We start from the raw sequence: 22,659 nt of genomic DNA on the forward strand, positions 1-22,659 counted from the left end.
GGAAAAATGAGACAGAATCAAGTGAAATTTTTCACCCCGGTGATGTCTTTTCTAGAGTGCAAGGATGACTAATTCACAGTTTCCTCCCTCTGCAAGTCATGGACTCTTACTTCCAAGTTCACCTGGGAAATCCTACAAAAAGCTCAGATTGCCGTAGGTCTTGCTAGTGTCAATATTTTAAATGTTGCATCAGTGGGAAAATACAGATAATTAAGCACTCTAATATATAATATGCAAACATTTTAAAGGCCAACTCACAAATAGATTCCTGTGTACAACGCTTCCACTCAGATGGTTAGTAAGAGATATGTAGAGATTTCCAGAGCTGGAGCACCAGCTGTGCTGTTTGATGCATGAAGAATAACCAAATAAATAATTGTACAGTGCTACAGACAAACATTTACTTTATAGCACTACAGGCTAGCTAGTGTGATTTGTACACAGTGGCTTAATTAAATATGCTACCATGTAAAACACTTAGCCTCTAGTGAGATATTGTAATTAAACCTGTATCTGTAATATCATAGAACACAAAATGGGAAACAAGCTATGCAGCCTCACTGGCAGAAAGGGCACACACCTATTAAGAAGCGGATGGAGTAAGGAAGCTTGCAGGGTAAGTATCAACGAAGCTTCCTTTTCTCCTCCTTCAGAGCAGGTTAAAGGAAAACTGCTCTAAGAATCAAGAGCAGGAAACAGGAACCATATTCATTCTTTCTATTATTTTTTCTACAAATATTTCGTAAGTCCCAGCCTTTCTTGCAGGTGCCTGGGATAGAGCAAAGAAGACAAAATCCCACCCTCGTGCAAGGTAGCAGGGTTGGCAGACAATAAAAGAAAAAAAACAATATGGCAAGCAAGCATCTCTTTTCAGGCAATGGATTTCCAGGTAAAGGTAAGTACCAAGAAGAGAACTAAAGCAGACTAAGGGACTAGAAAGTGGAAAGCGGTTTTTGAGATACAGGGTCAGCAAAGCCCTCTCTAGCCGGTGATGTTTGAATGGAAGCAAGAGACGAGCCACGTCAACATCCTGGGGACTAGTCTTCCAGGCAGAAGAAAAACCAAGTGCGAAGGCCCAGATGTGGAAACGTGCTGGGTTTGTTGAAGAAGAGAGAGGAGGCTAACAAGGCTGGAGAAGAGGGGATGAGGTCACAGGTAGCCTGGGGCCAGATAACGTAGGGCCTGGTAAACCATGATAAGCCTTCTGGATTCTTTTCTGAGAATCATGTAAACGCCTCAAGCATAATGTTGCTGGTGTCTGGACAGAGATGTTAGAGAAGGAAGCACGATAAACATCCAAGGACGAAAGCTGGGAGACAACAAAACAGGCAGGAATGGGAAAAGAAAGCAAATAAGAAATTGCAAAAGGGGCTCAGACTTCAGCAGCTGGGCAGCAGGCACGCTCGCGGCCACCTTGGGTCCTGGGGGCTGTCATCATTACTTTACAAAGCCCTTTTTACAGTAAGTATTTTTAAAAATCCAATATATTGAAGACTTGCAGACACTAAAAGGCTAGGAAAACACTATTTATAGACTTGCACTACTGAAAAAATCCTTGCTCAGATTAAAGCAATAGACTCAGGCTACAAGTCTTAGCTTTCCACTGGCATTCAGTTCAGACTGTGGACTAAGATAGTTTACGTAAAAAACCCACCAGGATTATACATAAAACACAACAAGAAGCACCTTTAGTAAATTAGGACTGAGCACCTGGGCTTCCCCAGATGCACCCATCCTCCCAAACACCTTTGCTCTGACTGTTTGATGCATTTGGGGGTGGCGCATCAGCTAACACTATGCACAGCATCATGCCATAGGTGATGAATGCAAGGATCAGCACGTCTACAGACTTTCCTCCCAGTTTCCATAAACAGCAATTTGTTAAGTCATAAAGAATGTCCCAAGCACAGTTTTCAATGATATGGGATGTGCACAATAATTAGAGTCATTACCTCTCAAACACACATTCCCCCTTTCCCCTTTGCTTCCAAGCTCCTCGTCCTCCAACCCACTCTCCACAATGCCTGCAAAGGATCTTCCCCAGGTAAGCTGTTAATGGTGATCCTCTTCTCGCAACCTCGCAGTGGCCCCCCGCTGATGATGGAATAAAGCCCCAGTCCCATTCATGATATTGGAATCCTAAGGCATGGCTCCACTCTACAGGCACAGTCTTACTTGCTGTCTTTGCCACCTTGCATCCTAGGCTGTAACTCCAGTGAGCTTTGCTCACTTTCCCCCACGCTCTGAATCAAATCTCAGTTCAGCCCCTTACTTGCTGTGCAACCTTGGGAAAATTACTTATCCTCCCTGTGCTTCATCCCTTTTCCTATAAAGTGGAAATAATAATAGCATATAACTCATGGGCTTTTTATGGGACTAAATAAGTAAATATATTGAGAACAACGCCAGATGCATTTTAAGTGCTGAATAACGTGAGCTTTTACTACTATTTGTCAATGGAATTTCCTTATTATTTCTTCGCGGCCAAAACAAATGTTCTTCCTGCTCACTGTTCTCCTTGAAAACTCCTGCTCATTCTTCAAGACCCCACACAAATGTCATCTCCTCTCTAAACCTTCTCTATCACATTGACTCACTTTCTAGCGGTATTTATTTCTTCTGTGCTCTCATGACAAGTTGAGCATGATTCTTCAATAGCGTTATTTACACACCATTGATTAATTATTAATGCATAAGTTTGTTTCCCAGGTAGTATATGAGTTCTTTGAAGGCAAGGGCTCCATCTTTCTCATTTTGTATCTCCTAAACCCAGAGGACGGCCTGGACATAGTAGGTAGTCAACAAATGATTGGTTCAATTAAATGTTCAATCAGTAAATATATAAAGACACAGATAGTTCTCAAAAGTTTTTCAATATTGCTAGGAAATAATTCAAGGAGATTGAAGAATAATATGAAGCACAGACAGCAGATTTAGTTAGCAAACTAGGACTAAATTGCTTAAGATAGTAAAGGTGTCTAAACTTCAGAGAAAAGTCAAGCCTATATTATGTTCATTGTTCTCTTTTTACTCTTCTCCAGTTATTCCAGCTTTGTCTTTTCAGGTATATAAGTTCCTTTAGAGTATGAACCATGTCTTTTAATACTTTTGCATTTAAATATTAGACAGAAAAGTATACATTTCGTGAACTTTTGTTAAAATGAGGAAAGATTTCCAAGACAGAGGTGGAACTAAGTGGGGAGAAGGACGAAAAACACAAGTACTTTTTCTAACACTAACTCTGATTGAAAGAATATTGTTCCCTGTGCAAGCATGTTCCATGTGCAAGCAGGAACAGACAGATGGAGGTGGTGCTCACCAATATATTTGCTCTTCAAGAGGAGAATGTAGGGGAGAGAGGGGTAGTGGCCCAGGATATATTCAAGATGTCACCAATAGCTTTCTTCAGAGAGCATCATGCTGCTGATGATGAAGGAGAAGTGATGACTGAGATGAAAACATCAGCAAAGGAGAGACGGTTGAAAAAGCTGGACACTGTGTGGCAAGTGCCAGTCAAGAAAAAGCATGCCACATAAGCCAGGTAGGAGAACATTATGCCTCAGAAGTTGTCACCTCTGATTTGAGGTTAGGGATAAACAATATGTTGACCTAAGGACTCTGGCATTAGTTTCCCTGCTCCCTATTCAAGAATGCTGGACATTCTACTGACACTTTGCAACATATGACATGCTTTTTATCTATATTTTTTCATATCAACTAACAATGAGGGTGGTGTCCACTTCTGGGTTTCAGAATTGAAAGTATTTGGAAATGTGGAATGGTGGTTCAGAGTTAAAATAATGATTAATGTAGTAGAAATACTTGGAAGAAGCTAAAGCAATTCAGAACACCTTTTATATCTGCAACATATCATATTGAGAAGAATATGAACATAGAGCATTCTTATACTCCAAGTGAAGCTTAAATGAGATAATATATGCACACTTTCCAGTAAAGAACTTAAAACATAGTAGGTGTTGGAATCCATGTGGGTTGAATCACAATTTTTTCTTTTCTTGCTCACAGCAGTGCTCAATTCTACATGTTGAGTGAATAAAAAAAGAAAACCCTGGGACCAGTTGATAATGACCTTCAGATTCATGCAGGTTCTTATAAGTCTTTTCTTAATATCCATTAAGGACCAAAAACCAGATTATAAATATTACATATTATATAGATATTGATCATGAGGAAAAATTTTGCAAGACCTGGACTATGAAGTAATTAAACCTCACTAAGTGAGGTTATAGAAAATAGGGCAGATTTCCATATGTCAGAGATGGAGTAATCGTGGTCCTGCTGAAGGGAACGGAAGCAATGAGATAATCATCCAAATTCCTTCCAGATTTAGGATCATATAAATATTCTGATTAGTGACAACACATTGAGTATCTATTTTTTTCAGACATTTTAAAAATAATCACAGAGTCAGTATTTCACAAGTGGTTCTTAAATCTGCTGCCATTAGCCCATACTTCATAACTTGGGTTTTCAAAACCAGAACTACACGTTACTACATGTTAATCTGACCAAAATATGAAATCTACAAATAACTAAAGATAAAAAAAATTGTTCAGTGGGTTTAGACATAAACTGCATCCTCGGCATTGTTTAGCTTCATCATGAAAATTACTTTAATTTCAACGCTGGAATCAAAACAACCCAGTCTTCTTAAAAGAAGTCTACTGTCTACTGTAAAGTAATAACATGTTTTTAGAGACTTCTAAGTGCATATCTTGGAATTTCGAACTTAAATGCATGGTTTGGAAAATACCAATCATTGATCGTGAAAGGCTGGTTACATTTCATCATGACAAAGGGGCAAAAACAAAGCACTTATGCTTTTATTTCCTCATGTAATGATTACACGTGATGTTAAAAAAAACAAGAAGCACATAATTTTTAAGGTTAGTGAAAAAGTCATTCAAATACATAGATATGTGTATATTTTCCAAAAAGAAATTTTCATTGAATGTTTCATGAAAACAAATTTGAAAAATATTAAATATACACTCAGATAAAACAATAAAAATAAATATAAATACAGACTTAATCGGGAGCTGAAAACAAACAGTGATTCAGCTTTACTAAGAAACATAAGGAGAGTGTGCGAGTTGGGAGGGAAAAAGGGTGAAGATGAATCATGGTCATAACTAAAGTTATTTAATAAGTTTGATGATTAATGGATTCTTTAAATCCATATTATGGTACATTATACCAAAGTCATGGGTTTTATTTTTCGGAAATTTTTGTCTTAATTCAGCTAGAAGATCACCTTAACAGCATAAGTTACCTCAGCTATCATTTAATTGTTCTCTTTGTAACTTGCTGCAAGAAAATTTGTATAATGCATGAGTGAAACTGGCTCTTTAATCATTTCAAAATCGAGGTTCTTTTGAACAGAAAAAAATCCAGTATTTATAGCTCTATGTTCCTAGCACATCAAAAATATCTTCTAAGTAAAAGAAAGGTCACATCATTATCTTCAGAAACCCTACAATAAGGAAAATATTACTGAGATTTTATGAAGATTTATCATTATCTGAAAATTAGCTTAGTAAAATTACATGTCCTTCTGGTCAAAATAATGGTTTAATATTAATCCAAATAGTAAAACATGTGAGTCTATTAATTAATTGTACATTTTCCATCGTTGTTCCTTTTATGACAATTAACTAATAATATACCTATATACCTTCTCCTATTCAGTTACACTACTTAGCAAACTATATTAGGGAGGGGGTAAACCACAAGCAAGAAGGCTTCTTCAAATCAGTATAAGATTACGATTAAGTAATAAGATTTAATTCATCAAAATGACAAGCAAAAGAAAATCCCCAATAAAGCAATTATATGAACAACAGTCCATCGTCAGGAAACAAAAATAACCATAGCATTTTTAGCTGGGTAAAGTATATGTTGGCTAAACGTGTGGTGTCCATCAATGGCAAGCTACATATTTCCAGGGGTAACTTGAATTTGCCAGTGCACTGTGCGGTAGATTAGGCAGACAAACATTTCAGATGAGTATAAAACAGGATTCAAGTAAATACTAATTGTCAAAAACCAGATATCCTCAGTTTATCATGTCAGTGGCAATCTAGTATGCAGCCCCCAAATCACTGTGTTAGAACTGCCTTTAAGAAGTACTAGCTCCCTTTATTGCTTAGGGTCCCTACTAAATAAAAACTATGGATACAGACACCCAATTTTGAAGGGTATCTTACTCTAAAAGAAAGTATATCCTTCAAAGAAATCTCAAATGGCTTAGCTTTCACAACTACAGTTTATTTAATTTCTATTGTGCTGTTCCTTACATTTCGTTATTATACTGGTTGAAGGAAGCTACCCTACTGTATATAACATACACATTAAAGGTCATAGGCTCAGTGCAATTTTCACAGAGGGATCCTGAATGTATTTAAACTATGTTTAAACTATATTTATTTAAAACTATAAACTTTAAGTCGATTTTTTACAAGAGGTTCTTAAAGCAATTTGAATTACAAATAAAATTAATTAACCATGTCATTTCAGAAGTGGGAACTTAGTTTTCCCTTTCCTTAAGTAGTGTAAAGATAAACTAAATAAATCAAACGCCCCCTGGGTTATACACTACAAACACGGCAACGCCATAAAGTAAGGTTGACTTTATGCATTGTCTAAAGAAATAAATTAGGACTAAGATTAAAACACTTATTCTCGTACCAAAACTATGCTATTAAAAAATATCAAGAACGACCACACAAAGACACAAAAAAGTCACCTATCACCTGAACAGAGATTAAACAAAACACAGAATTTTTAAAACTCCTTCAATAGTCAATTTACCTAGAAGTGGCTAGGTATTTTTTACAAGCAGTAATTTCACAGGCTCTTATCTCATCTGAAAACAGCTAGGAGCACAAAGATAATTTCACACACAGTGCACTGTGTATTCTTCGGCTGACCCCCTCACCATTCATCTCACACGCGTGGTATGTATGATGAACAAAATTCAAAGGTTCCATTTTCTCCATTTGCAACTCACAGCTGCTGAGGAAGAGCGCCGCGGACCCCTCCGCGCCCCGTCTTACCATGTGTGAGCCACAGTGAAGCGGCGGCGCTGCCGAATGCTTTTATTCACCAGCAACTTTCTGAAAAAGCACGGTGAGTTCCTTGGCGAACTGCGTGGAGAAATTTTAGGAGACGTGGGTCTGTTTCCCGGCAGTCTGGGAAGCTCGAGTTCCAAGTGCATCTGCTCCTTGAAAGTCTTTATGCAAACCTCAGATTCAGAAGCAGTAAGTTCTTTTGAAGAATCTTTTGCTGTCATGTCTTATGTGAGTGCTAGCTTTCACCATCCAAAACAAAACCCTCTAACATAGCAGAGACCCAGCTGCAGGTAGGGAGGCTGAGAAGTCTGCAAACTGCTCCCGGTTTAATTGAGGAAGCTGGAGCTCCACGGCAGGAGCTGCTTAGAGCAAGAGCAGCATGCTCGAAGAATGGCAAGTCAGGCTGTCACAAGGAGCTTTATCAGCCCTGCTTTGCCTCTGAAAATGCGCCAAAGTGCTTCCCATGTCAGTAGCCTCCTTGTGGATGAGGTTCGTCTGCAAGCGACACACTGACACTCACTGAATTCATTCAGCTGAATATATCAACTCATGAAATATTCACAAGGGCTTCTGATAAATCCTTCACATGTGTTTTTCAAAAAACCTTATCAAAGGACCTGCATTCACCACTGGATAGGAAGCAAACCTGGTCACCTGGTCACTTGTTTTGTTTGCACAAAGAGCAGAACCAGAGCCCGGCGGCATGCGTGGTGTTTAAAGTCTTCATTCAGAATTATCTTGCTCTGTAATGCACACAACAGTAACTCCACCTACCAAATGCTATTGGCCAGAATTATCTAAACAACGGCACTGTTTCCCCCTCAACACCCTCCACCCCGCAGATTTTCACAGAATTTGTGAAGCTACCGTCCTCATCACAGTGAAAACATTAAATCAGGGATTGTTGAAAAGCCTAACTAAAACAGCCCCCCAAATTCCATTTCTGAATGAAAGAGCTGATTACTGAAGTTTTTTTTTCTCCCTTCTCCAGAAGATCCAAAACAGCATCAATAAAAAAAACGTCAGCTAACAGGAAAACACTGGATTAGGTTCATTCCCCTTGAGGAATTTAAAGCCTGATCTTTATTCCAATGCACATTACCCTCATTCTTCTGTTTAAGAACATCGTTCCTGGGTTGCACAAAGCAGACACTCTGGTAGACACAAAGTCACTTCTAAAAGCCGAAGTTCCCAGAGTGGAAATGAAGGTGACAACTGGGAAAAATGAGTGCTCCCAGTCAAAGCGCAGAATCCAAAATCAAGAATCAGGCATGTGTTTGTGTGTGTGCAGCTAGGGGTACAAGACAGTGCATGCCTGTGCGAGGGTATATTGATTCGTGAGTGTGTGTGGGTGCTCTGTTCTCAAGGGCGGGCAAGTGAGACATACGGGCAGAGAAGTCCAAAAGATCGCAGGTTCCACAGCTCATCATTGTCACCTGAACTTTCATTTGGAACTGTGTCGGAATGCGGCTTCTATACTTTAGAAAACACGCGGAAGTAAAAAGAATGTTGCAGAGCTTGAAGTGTACAGATGTTGTGAAAAGTCTGTACTGGCCAGGACTGCCACCCGGGCCAGCCTGATCGCACAGGCATTTCACAAATCAGAGCGAGGGCTCTTCAGGGAGGGTGACAGTTAAGGAATGACTCACAGTAAGACTGCAGTGGAAAAGGGAGACATTTATTTTTTCTTCCAAGGTGTGAGGACTTCCACCTTTATAAAATCACTCACATATGTCATATGCTCTGGCTGAACAGCTAAAGGCCTGCCTAAGAGCAGACAATGACCTCTGTATAGGAAGAAATAAACCCCACACAGCCCTTGGGGGAAGTCACTCAGACATAATAGAAAGGATGTAAACTCCTGGTTTACAGGTACCATCTTGGAAAGATATCAATATTGCAATAAGACAAAAAATATGTCATGAACAAAAGCAAAGTCGTGGGATTTTATAGTTGGAGTGAATCCCAGAAATCACCTTGTTCAGCTGCTCATTTCAGAGACGATGAAACAGACCTAGAGAACTTCAGTACTTGGCCAAAGCCCTATCTGTCATTGACATTAGAGCTAAAACCCAGGACTTCTGCTTCCCAGTTGAACGCTCTTTCAGTATACAATCCAGAGAGGTTAAGACAGTCATCTTGTCTGGCTAGGCCTTAGCACGCGTTTTTGATATATTTGAAGATATTTTAACTGACCTATTTGAGAACGAGTTGTCAGTAATATCGTGAGAGAAAATATGAGTAATGCTATCTATTATTTACTGCATTGTAAAAACAAAGCTAGGACTTTTCTCCAAAAATAATGTGATATAAAGCTGGAACATGAGAATACGTGATCCTGTCAATATTCAGAGTGACTTATGTGCAAAAAATAAAATAGTAATTTGAAGCCACTATGGTCTTTTTTATATTCAATTTTTAAGGCTGTCAAAATACAATAAGCATTTTAGGGATTTTTTTCCTCGCAAAATTATGGCAAATTTCACAACCCAGATTTAGCTGTGCATAAACTAGGGTTCAGATAAGGAAACATTGACATAAACTTTCCTAAAGCAGCATGGCAGTACAATTATAATTATTTTCCAATTCTTATTGTCAATTTACGTAACATTATGTGACATTTCAGCCAACCCTAGTGTCTTATGGTTAAGATTCTGCACTCTCACCGCTGTGGCCCGGGTTGGCTTCCGGGTCAGGGATCCACACTACCCATCCGTTGGTTGTCATATTGTGGCAGCTGCCTGTTGCTGTGACGCTGAAAGCTCTGCCACTGGTATTTCAAATACAAGCAGGGTCACCCATGGTGGACAGGTTTCAGCGAAGCTTCTACACTGGACAGACTAGGAAGAAGGACTTGGTCCCCCACTTCTGAATTTTTGGCCATGAGAACCCTATTGATAGCAGCAGAACATTGTCTGATACAGAGCCGGAAGGTGAGAGGACGGTGCAAAAAGACCAGGCAGGGTACACAGGGTCACTAGGAGTCAGAATTGACTCGAGGGCACTAACAAAAAAACCCGTGACATTTCACATTACTCTTCTCACTTTGCCTACTATGACAGCCAATGTCTCAGTGAAAGAAATTTTGAGAATCATTCTAAGAAATAAAATTCTCAAAAATATGTAAAGTCTGTCAATTCTACCTACTCTGGGTAACATTCAGGAATACCAAAGACAGTTAATTGAAATACAAAACTTAAAAGATAATCAGACTGTTTTAAAGTCTGAATTAGTTACCTCTGAGAAAAGGAAATGCATGTTTACAGGTAAATGCATGAAACTTGTTTGTAGAGTCAAAATGCCAAAGAAAAACTAGATACTGTGTTAAATCAAAGATGAATCTAGAATGTAGGAAACAGGATAGGGTACCTAAGGAAAAGTAAACAAAAGTGCAGTCAAAGCAGATAACATTCTGCTGTATTTAAACAAAGAAGATGCCGTTTGAGAGAGAGAGCCAGGGGAACAGGAAAAAAAGCCAGTAAGAAAGCAGATAGCGTTATGTGCCTCCTGAGTGCCTAGGAAGGTGCTGGAGAACTGAGTGGAACCTTCGTCTCCACATATAATGCTCAGTCCTTAGCACCTCAAAGGGAAAAACGAGTAATTCTGAGTCAATTTATTACTGTGCTCTTGGGAATTATTCGAGAATTCCAATTATAACTATGACTTGATTTTAAATAATGCAATTCCTGGTATCCACATCCTGTCAAAGCAACAAGAATCAAGAATTTATCACAATAAAATTTCATTAAAAGATCTGAATAGAGTTATGTGGTCAATTATAATCAACAATGTGTTATTTATAAATATAATGGGCAAATTGAAAATAGTTTGATTTTCATTAAATTAAAACGGAAAGCAAATTAATTACAAACAAAATGATAAACTCATAGTGCAAGTATTGTAACATCGTTAAAATGTTTAAACCTAACAGCTTTGTGATCAAATTATTTTAAATGAAGATAATTACATTCTTTTTCTACTCAATACCTTTCAGACTTTAAAAGTTAACTTGGAATAAATTTTCTCTGAACTGAGTGACCAATTTTTAACTAACCATCCTCATAAAACTAAAGTATTTCAATGACAGAAAACTTGCAGATTCTGTGCAATAAGTTATATATAACAACACTGACTACAAAATAACATGGCTCACATTTGCTGTAAAGACAAAGCTGGATGTTTGAGAAGACAAGAGTTTATTCAGAAGTTTCTTTTTAAAGAGGAATAGATTTAAGATTATCGATATTAACGGTTAAATTATCGTTGATTATATCTTTATTTATGTCACTATTTAGTTGTTTCAACTGAGCACAGCTATCAGGCTCTCTCCAATTAAAAATACACGAGGTCTTCCTTCAGGCAGACAAGGGAATACGTGAATGCGGAACACCAGAAACAACTGTAGGCTCATTCAACAGAACACCTCTCTCGGCACAGATGGCAACCTCTCCCAATTTCTCTACTTCAGTTTGAAGAAATGGAACTACAGAATTATTCTAACATGATTGAAGAAAAGATGACATATAACTGAATGGTGATAGTTGTCTAGCCATCTTGGGGAAGAACGATTAGCTGACCGCTCTTGAGAATTAAGGAGTTATAATGAAGCAGCTTACATTTATTGCATACCTACTTGATGCCAGATATTGTTGTAAGCATTTTTAATAAATCATTTCATTTGGTCCTCATTATAAACATATCAGACAAGTGCTGTTGAAATCTTTGTTGGACTTCCCCATGGTATCAAACTCTGAGGTCCTTTAGGGCTGGGCTGAGTCTTATTCATTTCTAGAATATAGAACAGAGTCTGGCATAGAATAGATAGTCAATAAATATTTGTAGCCTGAACACACATTACTTTGCCCATTTTCAGAAAAGAACATCAAGCCACAAAATTGCAGTTTTTAAGGAGTTGATCCTACACCAAACTTTTTATAACAGAGGATACCTAACAAGACAGAAGAGGGAAGGCATGCTCCCAGGGTGGTCTAGTCATGTCACTGAAAGTATATCATCACAAGTACTAAATGTCCTTGAGTCTGGAGTCATCTAGCACGTCATCTTCATAAGATAAGGTGAATGCTTCACTTTTATACATATGAAACTGTTTAATTACTCATCATTAGTAAAACGGTGCTCCAGAATGATCAGTTTTCACCTGTACCGCCTAGCAGTATGAATCATACAGAGAAAGTGGGAAGCTTGTACCCTAGATGCTTGAGGCTGGTACCATAATGTTCTTAAAGAGAGTCCTACTCAAGAAAGAAAAGCCCTCCTCTCTACGCTCAGGAAAAGTGAAAGTCTACACAATGACCTCTAAGACTGCATCCTCACCTCAGTTCCCCTCTGACTGCATCTCCTGCTACTCCCTCTCACCCTCTCTGCTCCAGCCTCCCTGGCCTCATTTCTGCTCATTGAACAGGCTGTGAACGTTCCTCTCCCCTTACATATCTGCATGTTTTTTCCCTAACCTCCTCACAGGCCTTGCCCAAATAGCACTGCTTGATGAAGTCTTCCCTAACCACCTGGTTTAAAACTACAATCTCTCCCATTCTGCTTCATTTTTCTTCATCGTACTTGTCAGCATATCGTATTGTAGATGTTACTTACGCACTGGTTTATCATCGTTTACGCCCCTGAGTTAAGTTTCACGAGGGCGAGGACTTTGTTTTGTTCACTCCCATGATCCCAACTCCCAGAACGGTACTCGCCACGCAGTAGGTATTTAAATAAATCTCTGTTGAACGAATAAACAATCTCCTCGGTGCAGAATAGGGTGAGGAAGGGTGACATTAGGCAAAAATGGGGTAAACCACCTCTCTCAAATTAGAGCAATAGCTAGCGTGGCAATGAACAGTAAGCCTTTCACGGTTTTTTGGATGACTTTACGTAGTTTTATTGCCCCAAGTGTTACTTCTCTATTTTCTTTGCCAAGAATACTATGTCTCATCCACTAAGGCTGAACTCAAATGAAAACTCGTCACTGAAACCTTTCCCAACCTCCACAGGCAGAGTCAGCTGCTTCCTCCCCTCCCCCCTCCACCAGCGCTGGACGTTTCCTAGTCTATTGTAGCATATATTTTCACTTGTCTCCTGGACTACCCTTGGAGCTCTCCAAGGACAAAAACTATTTTATCCATCTTTATATCTCCAGCGCCTGACATTGCATCTCAATTGGTTAATATTCATTGATTGAAAACGTGAGTAGAAAATGAATTTTGTGCCCCGAATCATGCCCTCCTGTTAGCCCTGGATTTTTCTTGCTCTCTTGAAAGTTAATCCAGTCAACATCTTAATTTCTTGAACTTGAGTTTGCAAAGGATTCCAAAAATGAGCTTCCTAAACCATAGCAGTTTGGCTGTGTTTACCATTTTTGGCTACCATTTCTTTGTTCTTTAAAGAAAATTATTATTATTCACACGCTCACTGCAGTGCAAAAGCAGAAGACCCACATGTTATAATCTCCGTTCATTAGGTGGCGTACAGGTAGCATAGACTTGCTGGGCCCTCTCCTCACGGTGCTTTCTGGTTTTGGCAGAGTAATTAGGTGCTTCTTTCCTGAGGCACATGCTGTGAAGATAAATTGCACAGTCAAAAATACTAAGGGAGCGCCTCTCTTTGTTTCCTAGGTCATTGTTAACATCAAGATATATTAGCAAGGATGAGCCAGATGCATAAATGCAAGGAGAGAAACTGTTCCCATGGTCCCTGTTTTAAAATCTGCATTACGAGAGGGTACTTCAGCTCCAAAGATAATACTAACCTGTCAGCAAATCACCTCAAAGCGTGATTTTAAATGAATAGGATATTAGGGACATATGTGTTAAAAACAAAGGCACATTTGGGAAACTCTCTCTCTCTCAAATGAGTTTTCATCTTTTTATTATTTTCTACCCTGTCAGCAGTTTTCTGTGAAATATGTAAGAAAAAATGGTATAGTATTAATCTAGTTAAAATTTTAAATGTAAATCATTATCTGTGTTAGACCAATTAACTATGATACTACAGAGATCGTAGAAAGAGTAGAGCACACATAAAAATTAAGTCAAATCCACTCCGTCGCTCTTAAAAAGAGAATAATATTCAGGGATCCAGTTCATGTTTAAATATATATTTGCAAGCTATTTTACAGAAACAATATTTTCCTAAATTAATATTTTAGTAGTATGAATCTAAAAAGGGTACAGAATACATATCAATATGGAAAATGCTTCCAAAATAGGCGGTTAGATCAAGATCAGCTCACTTAATTTCAAGATTTGTTTATTCACTACGTATTCTGTTCATTTTAAATCTTTTCGTGTTAGAAATTATTAACAATTCAGTAACGTTAATAATGATGGCTTTTAGATTTATAATGAAGAAAGCAGAATTTTATCTAACAACACTGGCTGTGAAGTTCTAGTATCAAGAAGCAACTCAAATTTAAGTTCATATAAATATTTCATACCATTCAAACAGCGCAATATCAGCATATGTAAAGCCAAGACAAGACATTTTATATGTAAGCATGCTGAGCTTTGTGGCAAAGACTTTTAAACAGAGTAGATAGCTTTGTAAAGCTCCTTTGGTTACTCTTTTGTCTCTTTTGTTTTCTTTTTAAGATTATCATATAGTAAGATTGACCTTTTTGGTGCACTGTTCTATGAAACGTCACACACGTGGCTTCATGGAACTTCTACTACATTCAGGATATAGCACAGTTCTGTGATTCCCCCCAAAATTCTCTTGTGCTGTACCTTTAGAGTCATATCCTCTACTCCAAATGCCTGGTAACCCTGGATCTACTGTCCATCACTATAATTTTGTCTTTTCAATAATGTCATATAAATGGAATCATACAATACTTAACCTTTTGAGACCAGCTTCTTTAACTCAGCACAATGTCTTTGAAGTTTGGCCAAGATGTTACATTTATTAAGAATTCATTCCCTTTTATTGCCAAATAGTATTCTCTTGTATGGATTTACCATAGCTTGTTTATCCATTCACCCACTGAAGGACAGTGGGTTGTTTCTAGTTTGGGGCAATTATGAATAAAGCAGATAAACATCCATCTATAGGTGTTTGTATAAATATATATTGTCATTCCTCTTTATAACAAAATGTTCATCTTTATAACAAAATGTCAATCTATTTTCCAGAATGGTTGCATCATTTTGCATTTCCGCCAGCACTACATGAGAGTTCCTGGTTGCTCCATAGACTTTCACGTGTTTGCAGCTCGATAGATCCACCAGCCTGTTCCCTGCCCGTGGACTCCCAGAAGTCTGATAGCCTTCCTTCATTTCATCCTGTCTCTGTCTCTCTTGAGCCCAAGCTGGCAGGGTTTCTGTTGATACAAGTTTCTCAAAAACTTTGTTGGCCTCCCATGCGATTCAGGGAGGCCCAAGCCATCAGACAAGAGAACGCCCCCGAGATCTTTCCTGGACAACTGCAGCTCTCTTCCTGATGTTTGCTGAGATGGTGGATGGGATTCATGAGCTACAGGACTGATTTCTTTGGCAAACAGTTGTCCAGCCATGCCCTTGATGTTCTTTCCAGAACACATTTTCTCTTTTTTTTTTTGCAACGTGCTTAGGCTTAGAGTTTTCCAAGTCTTCAAGTCCCAGTTACTTTTTGCTTAACAATTCTTTCTTCAATTTATCTCTGGCCTCCTGCATTTTACTATAAGCAGAAAGGAGAAATCCAGTCATGCCTTCAACACTGCTTAAGAAGTCTCCTCAGCTAAAAATCCAAGTTCATCATTTGCAATTTCTACTTTCCATCCACAAAAAACTAGAACACAATTCAGACAAGTTCTTTGCCACTTTATAACAAGGATCATTTTTCCTCTAGTGTCCAATGACACGTTCCTCATTCCCATATGAGACCTCAACAGAAGCACCTTTAACATTCATATTTCTATCAAGTCTCTCCAAGGCAGTCTAGAATTTCTCTATCAAGTGCCTCAAAACTCTTTCAGTCTCTATCCACAGCTCAATTGCAAAACCACTTCCACATTTTTAAGTATTTTTTACAGAAGCATCCTACTTCCTTGGTACCAAAATCTGTGTTGGTGTGCTGTGGCTGCTGTAAGAAAGTACCACCAACTGGGTGGTTAAAAAGCATAAATTTATTGTCCCACATTTTGGGAGGCTAGAAGTCAAAATTAAGGTGTTGGCAGAGTTTGTTCCTTCTGAGAGCTGTGAGGGAAGGATCTTTTCCAGACTGATCTTGAACAAAGAAGGGGAGGGTAGAAGGAGAAAGAGAGAGTGAGTTGCAGAAAAAGATATCATAACTAGTATTTATTGAGAGCTTACTATGTGGTAGGCATTTTGGCACACATTATTATTGCATTTAAACCTCATAATACCCCTGTGAAGCATACAATCTACCCTTTGCAGGTGAAGAAGCTGAATTAAGGAAAGATAGGATGAATTACCCAAGATCACCCGGATAGTAAGGACTCAATCTCAAAGCCATCGATCTTCAAAGTCACACTTTAATCCACTCTCTGCATTGCAAAGGAAAAGTGAGAAAGAAACACATGGATATGCCCTAAATATAAAGGTAATCCACTGCATAAAAGCCTGTAACTCCAATTACGGTATACCCTGAAATTAGAATAGCTTCTCTATAAATGCCATATTTCAGGACAACACAAAATAATTTAAATATGCAATAAAAATGATTAGTTTCACCCAGTAGCAACAAATTTCAGTGAGTCATTTTTTTAAATAATTTTGTGGAAATGCACCCTTATCCATTTTAAGTCAATTTTGGAAGAGAAGATTACTGCCTTAATGTGCCTTAGCGTGTTCTTCATTTGCAACTCAAAACTAGAATTTATTTCACCTTCACGTGTTGTTAAAAACTAGAAATTTTTCTTATATTTCCTTTTCTTTATGATCTTAAATATTAAAGATAGAAATATCCTCCTATGATTCTATTTCTAGCCTGTTTTAGCTTCTATAGACACTCCTGAACGTATGTTTTGGGACTCCTGGGTTGGAAACTTAATTCTCTTGGCTATCATCACTACAAACAGTGTTTTGCTATGAATCTGTACTGATTTGCAAGCTCTGGGCTCACATTTTAAACGGTTTCATTTGTGTTACATTAGCTATAACCAATATTTCATTTTATTTTTGGTAATTTAGCAATTTTAGAGGCAAGAGAGCAAATTCTTGATGAAACTGCTTTTGTTTCATCTCTTTAAATTTCTGTTTGTTGGAATGTGGGTCCACTTGCAGAAGATACTGGAAGGTGCCACTTCACACCAGAGTAAAATCTAAGCATTCTCTAATTCCTCCTTCCAGTCTGTGCCTAGTACCATTTCTTGGTTCACTTTTCTGGATTTTCAGATACATTTTGGGATTCTGTTGGTACCATATCCACCAAAATTAGTGGGCACCGCTTGCCACACACAGAAGTCAAAGAAAACTTCATCTTCATGAAAATATAAACAAACTCAAAGTAAAGCACATTGAGAACATAAACGAGACTCAACTAAAAGGGAAAGGAATGCCCCTCCCCCTTCGTAGCAGGTGATTTGTAGTCTAATCACAGCCAATGTTCCCCGCTGTAGATTGCATCGGATTATGTTTTACAGCTAAAGAAGTGTGCGTCTTAAGGCAGAGAGCCACATTTTCTGAATCGTGACAGCAACAGCTGAAGACTAAAGATAGACAGTCAAAACAGCGTTTTCTGTACATTTTCAGTTGTTAAAAAAGCAGTTACAGTACATTATGTATGAAATATATATTGTTTTAACCCTGTGATGGCTCCACTGGGAAAAAGATTTATGGTAGAAAATATTATTTTATGCCTTCGTCGTACGCACATCTTTAAAGCGGTGATAGCTCGTTTTCTTAATGTAATATTTTCAAATATATTTTATATAGATGTGTATAATTTTTATTAAAGATTATACAAATTTATGCAAAACATTCCCATTTCAAATAAATGTTGAATTTGCACATGGCCCATCACATGGCTAAGCACATTTGCGTTTCTCTCTGCCTGGAACTCTCTTTATCTGGATCTTTCTATGGTTCTCACCCTATTTCCTTCAGGTAGCTGTTCAGACATCCCCTCAGAGAGGCTTTCCTTAATTACCCTGTGTAAAACAGCATCCCATCCTCCCTCTCACCTTGCTCAGCTTTATTATTCTAACAACATCTATTTGCTCTCTGACATTGTCATTGTGTCACTCCCACTAGAATAAAAGTCCCTTGAGGACAGAGACCTTTCGTTTTATTTACCATACTGACTCTAGCACCTAAGAGAGTGTCTGATGTACAGCAGGTGTTTAATAAATGTCTATTTAATAAATAAAGCTCACAGTTAAACTGCAAGAACATTTATCCATGCTCCCATTAAGCACCATCTCTGTCCTTCTCAGTCACCTCAACCAAGTCCTTAAGCAAATTCATTGTTGTAGCAACTGAGAAGAGATGCTGAAAGACATGTGCAGAATGACAGATCAAAGGCAAGGATAAGACTCATCTTGAATTCACCACCACTAATGGCCTTTTAGCCACCACTGCTGGGTACCATTGAAAGTCCAACTTCCCCTATGCAGAGGAATATTGCAATTATCTATCGCTTAGCCGGAACACTTCTTGCCAGACAGAAGGCAAAGCAGACATGAACTTGTGACCTTCCCGATGGAGGAGTGCACCACCACCCAGCAAGATTTGCTCTTTCAGAGAGCACAATGGTAACACTGTGTACGGAGGCATGAGTCATAGGAGAAACAGGAGCTCTGCCAAAGGCGGGAAGGCAATCTGTATGGAATCCTATATGCTGAGAGGCCTTTCTTCTCATTTCAAAATGAGAAACAAGCAATTTGGGGGATGGTAACTGCCCAGGTGGCATTATATGTCCCTTAGGTGGGAAGACCCAGGATGTGTGAATCCCTTCTTTTTTTCTGGAGTGGAGTTCTAACAAGGAGCTTTATTTTGGTAATCAAAATGTTCTTTGAAACTGATTTCAGTTTTTCATAGCTCAGTAAATATTAGAGAAAGGTGATGACGATGAAAATTAGGGAAACATTTAAAATGTTACTGAGTTAACTGGCTGAAAATATTTATTAAAGGGACACGGTTTAATGGGGTTTTGAAGAATACCTGTTAAAAACCCAGAAGTATATAAACGAAAGAGATGCCAAGGTGAGAGACCCTTAAATCTGTATAAAATTCTAAATGATTCAGTATTCAAAACATTGAGCTTGTTGTCAAGGAGATTTATAGTAAGCATAGTAATTCTCCTTTCAATTCTAAGCTATCATTTATACCGTCCAGAAACACTGCATTATAATTAAGAACTATTTTGCCATAGATAACATTATATTTCCTAAAGAGTACACTTGATGTTTTCTATTAAGACTACTAAGCACAAAAATACAGCAATCTATAAAACATCTGTATGTGAAAATACTTATGTGGAAACAAATTGAACCCCTGGTAAACTGTCAAGCAAGCAAGTAGGAGCACGACCGAAGGGAATGAATTCTTTATCAGGAGTCTGTGCTTTGAGGTCTAACACAGCCTGCTTCTTCATCAGCCCAGGGCAACTCCTGCAAGCTTTCTGTTTCTCAGCCCCTCACCTGTAAGATGTAAATACTCATACCACGTATTTGGTAGGGTAATTCATGTAAATTAACAAATTACAATTTCAAATGTAAAAGGCATCGCGTTTGCAATGCAATCTGGCATGGACACATGGATAGTATCCTCCCTTGCAGGACCTAAAAAGTGTTGTAGACGTTATCCCATTCATTTGCACGTATTCCTTGTAAAGGGGAAATCCAGCCTCAATGCGGCTTCTCAGCCTTTATACAAAACCCCCTGCTTGGTTACCATCTGCCACTTTCCTAAACTTGAATAAAGGAAAACTTTCTCCTCAGGGCCTAAGGCAAGATTTTCCAAGCGAAGAGCAAATATCTTTAGAACAACACAGAGTGAGTTTCTGAGGGTTAGAATATGTAACCTTTCTTGAAGAAAGAGCAAGAACAATACATCACTGTCTCCATTTTCCCTATAGTATCCAAAATAATTCTTTCTGATTTTTTTTTCAATTACAAAGTGCAAAAAAAGCACAGAAAAGGAATAAACATTTGTTGAGGGATTATTTTTGTGAAGCACTTGAAATATTATCTCACAGAGTGCTTAAAATAATTCCATGATACAGGTTTTATTATAGAGAAAATTTCATGGAGCAAAATTTGAGGTCCAGGTCACTTAAGAAACTTACTCAAAGTCAAAGCACTAATAATGATGCCCCGCGGCTTTTCTCTCTGCCATTCTCTGTTCTTTTCATTATACTCGTGCTTCTCCAAGTGTGCTTCCAAAACTAGCACCACCAGCATCTCTTGTGGTTATATTTCTTGAAGAGTAATCTGGACCTGCTTTTAAAGATTGCTACCTACTGAATCAGAAACCCTCATGGCGGGACCCAGCAATGTGCTTTGACAAGTCTTCAGGTAATTATGATGCACACCAATGTTTGTGAACCATTGCATTCCAAGATATTTTCCGAGTTGATCTCACAGAATTCTAGCATATAATGAGACCAAAGAAAAAAAAGAGACAGAATTATATAGTTATTAGGTCAAGTTTCCTAAATATTGACCTACTGGGCTAGACGAATCTGCCTTCAGTTGAGATAGTGAGCCCAGACATTCTCAAACTCAGAAATTGTTAGGTCAGGATGACAAATAGGTGTTATCTCAGGTGTCAAGTCAAATCAATTGGTTGTGACTGCCTGAAACACTGAGATGAGAAGGTTTGTGAGGCTGCAGTCAGTGGGAAAGAGCACCATGATCAATTAGCAATGGCTGCCATGGATCCAGGAGAAGGGAATGGCAGCACCCAAGCAGTGTAGAGTGAACAACTATGAGCACCTCTAATTATGCTAACATCGAAATACTTCCTATATAAGGGGCCAACTTAAAGATACAATTTTAGAGATTGGTGGCCTATTGGCAATAACAGTGAGAACTTAACATAGAGTTGAGTTGAAGCAATTCATGGCAATTACAAGCACAGTCCTATTTACTGCAGTTGGACACACCAGTTATTGACAATGGTTCTCAAGAACATCTTTGAGTTTATTAAAAGTATTCTATTGGAAACTAAAATGTATATTACTAAGTGAAAAGCAGCCAACCTTAAAAGGCTACATACTGTATGATTCCAACTATGTAACATTCTGGAAAAGGCAAAACTATAGAGAGAATAAAGAGATCAGTGGTTGCTAGAGGTAGGGTCGGGAAAAGAGGTGAATATGCAGAGCACAGAAGATTTTTAGGGCAGTGAAAACACTCTATATGATATTATCATGATGGATACATATCATTATACATTTGTCCAAACCCATACAATGTACAACACCAAGAGTGGACCCTAAGGTAAATTGTAGAATTTTTTAGGGTGATTATGATATGTCAATGTGAGTTCATCCTTGGTAAAAAAATGTACCATTCTGATGAGTAACGTTGATGATGTGGGAGGCTAGGTATGTGTGGGGTCAGGGAGTGTATGGGAAATCTTTGTACCTCCCTCTCAATTTTGTTGTAAACCTAAAACCACTCCAAATAAACCAGTCCTTTTTTTTTTTTTCTTTTTTTGGTGATGAAGACTGGCCCTGAGCTAACATCTGAGCCAATCCTCCTCCATTTTGCATGCAGGACACTGCCACAGCATGGCTTGATGAGCAGTGTGTAGGTCCGCACTTGGAATCTGAACCTGTGAACCCTGGGCTGCCGAAGCAGAGTGCGTGAACTTAACCACTATGCCACCAGATCAGCTCCAATAAAGTATTTTTTTAAAGAAGTATTCTATTATAGCCACATCTAGGGAGGGGAATCTCTAAATAGATATTGAGGGAGAGAGCAATGATGATCTAGAATTCTCATCTCTGTGACATGAAAATTATTCCAGCACTAAATTTCCGCCCTATAAAGGTTTTGCTTTGTTTTGTATGTTTTATACTAGGATTGTTTCAGAATTTTTTGATGTGTGAATGTGTCTATCTTCCCATCTAAACTGTGGAAAGTTCCTTCAAAGACAGATCTTATTTAGTTTCTTTTTATGTTCCTCCTACAACATCCTCCTGCAATATTTTGCTCATAATAGCACTTCAATATTCATTAAAAAATAAGTTAACAACAAAAAGAAAATAGCTACCAATTCATAAGTGTCTACTGTGTTCTAGTAGCTTTACAGATATTAGAACACCTTTGCACAATATGTATTTTTAGCTCCCATTGCACACTTAAAGAAACTCATGTTCTGAGAGGTAAGGTTCAAAGCTGATAACTAGTCATTCCTGAAGGTTCTATGCAAACCCAAGCTCTTTCTCACTCTACAGTTCTTTCTCCAAGTAGAATGTCTTCTGTAAAAATCAAGTACTCTAGGGCTAGTTCCAGTGGCCTAGTGGTTAAGTTCGGCACACTCCACTTAGGCGGCCCAGGTTCAGATCCCAGGTGTGGACCTACCCTACTCGTCTGTTAGTGGCCATGCTGTGGTGGCAACTCACATAAAAGAAGAAAAAAGGAAGATTGGCATGGATGTTAGCTCAG

General features: G+C 38.4%; 1 protein-coding gene across 4 annotated transcripts in view; it reads right to left on the bottom strand.

The window, feature by feature from the left end:
* The window catches only part of PDE4B (phosphodiesterase 4B), a 486,699-nt gene that overhangs the window by 320,386 nt on the left and 143,654 nt on the right, over positions 1-22,659 (bottom strand). The window contains exon 1 of one of the 4 annotated variants that reach the window (XM_008519571.2): positions 7,077-7,843. The exons of the other annotated variants lie outside the window; for them this stretch is intronic. Within the exon in view, the coding sequence (XP_008517793.1) occupies positions 7,077-7,312 (236 nt within the window). The 5' untranslated portion in view covers positions 7,313-7,843. Of the gene's footprint in view, positions 1-7,076; positions 7,844-22,659 lie in introns of those variants that run through there. 4 annotated transcript variants of the gene reach the window in all.

Source organism: Equus przewalskii, chromosome 24, assembly GCF_037783145.1.
Source record: "Equus przewalskii isolate Varuska chromosome 24, EquPr2, whole genome shotgun sequence".
In the NCBI taxonomy this organism is placed as follows: Eukaryota; Metazoa; Chordata; class Mammalia; order Perissodactyla; family Equidae; genus Equus; species Equus przewalskii.